The sequence below is a fragment of the Aedes aegypti genome, chromosome 2 (assembly GCF_002204515.2).
Source record: "Aedes aegypti strain LVP_AGWG chromosome 2, AaegL5.0 Primary Assembly, whole genome shotgun sequence".
Classification (NCBI taxonomy): domain Eukaryota; kingdom Metazoa; phylum Arthropoda; class Insecta; order Diptera; family Culicidae; genus Aedes; species Aedes aegypti.
Window position 1 is genome coordinate 184652416 of NC_035108.1, and position 6000 is coordinate 184658415.

At 40.0% G+C, this 6000-nt stretch overlaps 1 protein-coding gene across 1 annotated transcript in view; it reads right to left on the bottom strand.

The window, feature by feature from the left end:
* The window catches only part of LOC5564044, a 98300-nt gene extending 97037 nt beyond the window's left edge, over positions 1 to 1263 (bottom strand). Inside the window, exon 1 of the mRNA XM_021843401.1 lies at positions 257 to 1263. Within this exon, the coding sequence (XP_021699093.1) occupies positions 257 to 977 (721 nt within the window). The 5' untranslated portion in view covers positions 978 to 1263. The remainder of the gene's footprint in view (positions 1 to 256) is intronic.
* Positions 1264 to 6000: the final 4737 nt, after the last annotated feature.

A 6000-nucleotide genomic window follows, 5' to 3' on the forward strand; every position in this document is an offset into this window, starting at 1 on the left:
GAGACTTGCCGCAATTACATGACACAACATTGTTTTTGATTCCTAGGGCTTCGCATAGAAGTAAAGCCCACTATCCCATCTCAGACGCCAGTTACATCAGATCAACCGATCAGCCAGGCGGGGCATACTGGGGTGAGACGGAGCAGGTCGTAAAACCTTAGACCTAAGCCCCGGATTGAGGATGATGCACGATACATCGCTACAAACCACCACCGCCGGGAAACAAAGAAGAGATCTTTCAGGGACAACGACTCACCTGTCTCGCATCGCTTCATGTCGTCACCGCTCTCCTCATCGCTATCGATATGGGGAAACGATCCGCCGAGGCAGAATAATGGCATCGAGTTGCTGTCCGCTGCACCAGAGGCACCCGGAATGGGGAGGGGGTTGGATGCAGAAGTGGTTGATTGGTGATTATCGCTTCCTCCACCACCCACAATTCCAACAGCTGTATTGCCACCCGTATCGCACAGCTTAGTACTGCCGTCGTCTTCCTTTTTGGTTCTTTCGCCGTCGATTGGCGTCGCTAGGCTGCTATTACACTGATTACCGTTGATCCGTGAAGTATTTTCACTTTTTCCGACTTTAACCGACTCATTGCAATTTATAAAGCTATTGCCGTTGGTGTTGTTATGATTGCCGCCATTCTGGTGATTTGCACTTGGCGGAGTTGTAGTGGACGCTATCCTTTTGAGGGCGTACTTGTTGTTGATCAGCTTATTCTTGGTGATCAGTTCACGCCGCTTGAGTCCGATCTTTGGAGTACCAGGAGTTAGGATGTATTTGTCCTGCCGTTCGGATGGTTCCGGTGGTAAACTACCATTGTTGTTTTGTCGATCATCTGCTTCATCACTGATTGTGGTGGTGGTGCATTCTTGCGTGGGGAAGGACAATTCCTCTAGCGGCACTCGACAGATGGCTCGCTCGATGCCCACCAATAGATTCTGCAGTAGTGTCGGCAAGTCTTCAGCTAGCATCTCCACAGCTAGGGGCGTAATTGGATCGACGATCGGATCCAATTGACGGTAGACAACGGGTGTGGGTTCGATTGGGGGTGGGTCGACGGTGGACTCACGGTTTTGATCACTCGAGGGTGTTCCCCTGCCGCGCCAAACCGCATAGAGACAAGGTTGGTTTGTTTCCGGTTCGGGACGAATGCAAAGGTAGAAATCCTGGGTGCGCACCAACGACTCATCAAGTGCACCGATATGGAGCACTAAGGCTCCGCCGACGGCTAATGGCCACCCACTATGCCAACAGAGGTCCTGTAAAAGAAAAAAAAAAAAAAACTTAGTATGCTTGAGGTATTGAAAGTACACATCTGATCAACAATGAGAAGATTGACTTCGTAATAAATGTGAGAAAACCTAAGTAAAACTGAACATGATCTAACAAGGGAAGGTCACGATGGTGTTACACGGGATTTTCAACCGGACTATTTTTGTTAGATTCTATATGTCGAAATATGAAAAACCCCAAAGCCTTTCGGGTGATGGACCAATGATGTAGCCAGGAGGGGCTCTAAAAGGGGTAATTTTTTAAGTATATTATATTATTAAGCTAATTGTAAATTTGACAAACATATTTTTATTAGTGTTTATTGTGATGGTAGGGAACAGAATTGACATTAATGTACCTATGATTAAAATGTATTTTTCCATGCCATAGGCACAATCGGGATGGGTTTCTTATTGGTATACTATTCTTATAAAACCAAATTTGTTTTGGTGTTATTCCATATTCCATGTTAGTTTCGCCAATGGCATAAAATACAGTGTAAACAAACATTAATGTCAGTTGTGTTCATAACTATCGTATTAAATACTGAGAAAAATCTTTTTGACAAATTTCCAATCGATTCAATTATATTATATTCGTACAAAATCGACCCTTTCAGAGCCCCTCCTGGCTACACCACTGGTCCATCACCCGAAAGGCTTTGGGGTTTTTCATATTTCGACATGTAGAATCTAACAAAAATAGTCCGGTTAAAAACCCCGTGTAACACCATCGTGACCTTCCCTTGTAAGTACATATATTGGAGATTATTTCTATCATGTCAAAATTTAGCATAGTTTGCATAGTTTAATTAATCAGTAAATAATTAATTAATGAATTGTCAGAGTTGAATATTTTTTTGTGCGACATCCTAAATCTTAAGCCAACGACAGCACCTTGGAAATTACATCAAAGTTTTGAAGGAATTTGCGACAAAACATTCCAATACTGATTTAGAAACCTTTTTATGTTTTCACAATACCACTTAATTATAAGTTCATCATAAATGTATTATTAATTGTATTGCTCAATTACAAAAACATAGCCTCATAAAGAAGGCATAATCGAATTCAGATCTGTAGTTCAAAAGTTTAACGGATCATACGTCTATAGTGCCATATGACCTTGTTTGTTACTAGCATCATCAACACCATAACTACAATCCTAAGGGAAATCTGATGACCTAACCTCTTACAAGCTCACTAACGTAACACTGCAGAAAAGTCAGAAAAGTACGCCGCCAGCCAGTCGTTTAAAGCCCATCTTCAGCCTTGCGGGCCCCTACAACTGTGTGAACCACTCCGTTACCCGTTCGAGGCTCACTTGTCTGCTGACGGATAGACGACCGTCAATGGATGCAATCAGTACTTTATCTCACTTCCGAGAGCAGAATGAAACGGGAAAGCGTTTTACCCTAACCGACTATTGGTGTATACAGCTGAACGAGCCTGCCGAAGTTATCTTAGTCTTTTTATTTGCGGTAATAAATTTAACAACCCGATAACAATCCTTTAAACCGTTTTCCAATCAACACACAAAACATTGTAAACTACTCCAACATCGTGGTCGTCGTTGCCGTCATGGGTATACCCCAGCTACAAGCCTAGGAAGTGCGTTAGATGTGCGGTGTAAGCTCTGATTGGACGCTAGGATACAAAGTACCGATCCGAGTAATGGCGATTCGATTGAAGGCAATCAGCCGATAGATAGGAACTGACTGCAGGAACAAGCTACCAGTCCGCTACGAACTAGCGAAATTAAAAGGAAATGTAATATTCCCATAGTTCATACGCTTTTCAGTGCACCAAGCAAGTTGCTGCTCGTATATCTGAGAAATTCTCTATTTACATTTGTTGTTTGGCACGTCGTTGGGGTAACTTGAACAGCAAACATACGCCCTAGAACGGGACCGAAGCATAGGAGCTTAACGGCCAATTAATTAGCGCCACTGATGCTGCAGCGCTGGTGGTGGTCCCGATTTATCACTATCGCCATGTATTAAAGTTAGCAAATTGCTTCGACGTGTGTTTTCTCTGCAGCTTTCTGTTGATAAATTATCGACTTATAATGGCGTGGAACAGTTTCATTTGAATCATATGCAGCGAAGATGCGGGAATGCGGCTACTAATATGTAATTGAAGCAATTCATTATCTGTAAAAGCGTTGGTTATAGGTTGCTCAATGCTTGTGTCAAAATGAGAATGAATAAAGGTTTGGATTGGATTTGGATTGGATTTGGATTGGATTTGGATTGGATTTGGGTTGGATTTGGATTGGATTTGGATTGGATTTGGATTGGATTTGGATTGGATTGGATTGGATTTGGATTGGATTTGGATTGGATTTGGATTGGATTTGGATTGGATTTGGATTGGATTTGGATTGGATTTGGATTGGATTTGGATTGGATTTGGATTGGATTTGGATTGGATTTGGATTGGATTTGGATTGGATTTGGATTGGATTTGGATTGGATTTGGATTGGATTTGGATTGGATTTGGATTGGATTTGGATTGGATTTGGATTGGATTTTGGATTGGATTTGGATTGGATTTGGATTGGATTTGGATTGGATTTGGATTGGATTTGGATTGGATTTGGATTGGATTTGGATTGGATTTGGATTGGATTTGGATTGGATTTGGATTGGATTTGGATTGGATTTGGATTGGATTTGGATTGGATTTGGATTGGATTTGGATTGGATTTGGATTGGATTTGGATTGGATTTGGATTGGATTTGGATTGGATTTGGATTGGATTTGGATTGGATTTGGATTGGATTTGGATTGGATTTGGATTGGATTTGGATTGGATTTGGATTGGATTTGGATTGGATTTGGATTGGATTTGGATTGGATTTGGATTGGATTTGGATTGGATTTGGATTGGATTTGGATTGGATTTGGATTGGATTTGGATTGGATTTGGATTGGATTTGGATTGGATTTGGATTGGATTTGGATTGGATTTGGATTGGATTTGGATTGGATTTGGATTGGATTTGGATTGGATTTGGATTGGATTTGGATTGGATTTGGATTGGATTTGGATTGGATTTGGATTGGATTTGGATTGGATTTGGATTGGATTTGGATTGGATTTGGATTGGATTTGGATTGGATTTGGATTGGATTTGGATTGGATTTGGATTGGATTTGGATTGGATTTGGATTGGATTTGGATTGGATTTGGATTGGATTTGGATTGGATTTGGATTGGATTTGGATTGGATTTGGATTGGATTTGGATTGGATTTGGATTGGATTTGGATTGGATTTGGATTGGATTTGGATTGGATTTGGATTGGATTTGGATTGGATTTGGATTGGATTTGGATTGGATTTGGATTGGATTTGGATTGGATTTGGATTGGATTTGGATTGGATTTGGATTGGATTTGGATTGGATTTGGATTGGATTTGGATTGGATTTGGATTGGATTTGGATTGGATTTGGATTGGATTTGGATTGGATTTGGATTGGATTTGGATTGGATTTGGATTGGATTTGGATTGGATTTGGATTGGATTTGGATTTGGATTGGATTTGGATTGGATTTGGATTGGATTTGGATTGGATTTGGATTGGATTTGGATTGGATTTGGATTGGATTTGGATTGGATTTGGATTGGATTTGGATTGGATTTGGATTGGATTTGGATTGGATTTGGATTGGATTTGGATTGGATTTGGATTGGATTTGTATTTGATTTGGATTGGATTTGGATTGGATTTGGATTGGATTTGGATTGGATTTGGATTTGGATTAAAAAAAATATTTTTCACAAAAAATATTTGAAAATTCATATATTTATAAGTTACGTAAAACCTCAAATTGTTATTATTGTCAAAAATCGATTACCAGAAGAGGGTTCATGAAAAATAGAAAAGAATACGGAAGTTCAAAAATAAAAATTAGAAAAATCAAAATTTAAAAATTCACGAATAGAAATAAATCCCTGCTCAAAACGTATTCAGGTCGATTTTAGATAACTGAAAATGATATATAGATGAAAAATAAAAAAAAAATGGGTATAAGAGGGTTAAATAACCTTTAATATTCAACTGATTACGCTTGTAGATCTTGGGGCCTGTATTCTACGCAGTCCTTGGAGGGCCAAGAACATCGATGCAACTCAAAAACATGCTTGATTACTCATATGGTTAAGACACTTTATCATATTTTAAAACTCGTGGACCAGTGGACGATTTGTTCTTTGAAGGAAGCACCAAACTAGACAACGGACCAGTGTGTAATGCTTCGTGGCACAATTGGAAAACATTTCTCACAAAAAGTTTTCCGGACTGAAGCGAGAATCAAACCCACGCTCCTTAGCCTGATGGCATTAATCGCACGACCATGAAGTGCACGATTATGGTTAGGCTTGTTGATACTAAGGTCTATTTTTGATGCAGTTCTTTGAGGACCCATAACATTGATTAAATGACTCTTTATTATGGGGAAATTCAGCCCGAGGCTGGTTCATCCCCATCGAGACCCATTACATCTCTACTGTATCAGGTACCATGATTTGGTCATTTCTATGAAAAATTTAGACGCTGTGTCATTCTGAGAAACCATCAATCCTACAACTGCATACGCTTGTTGATTCTAAGGACTATATACGATGAAGATGTTGAAGTCCCTATCTAGTTCGTAAACAGAGGTTCCGTGTATTTGGCTCCAAAAGATCCTTTCCAGGATCATGAATGGGTTC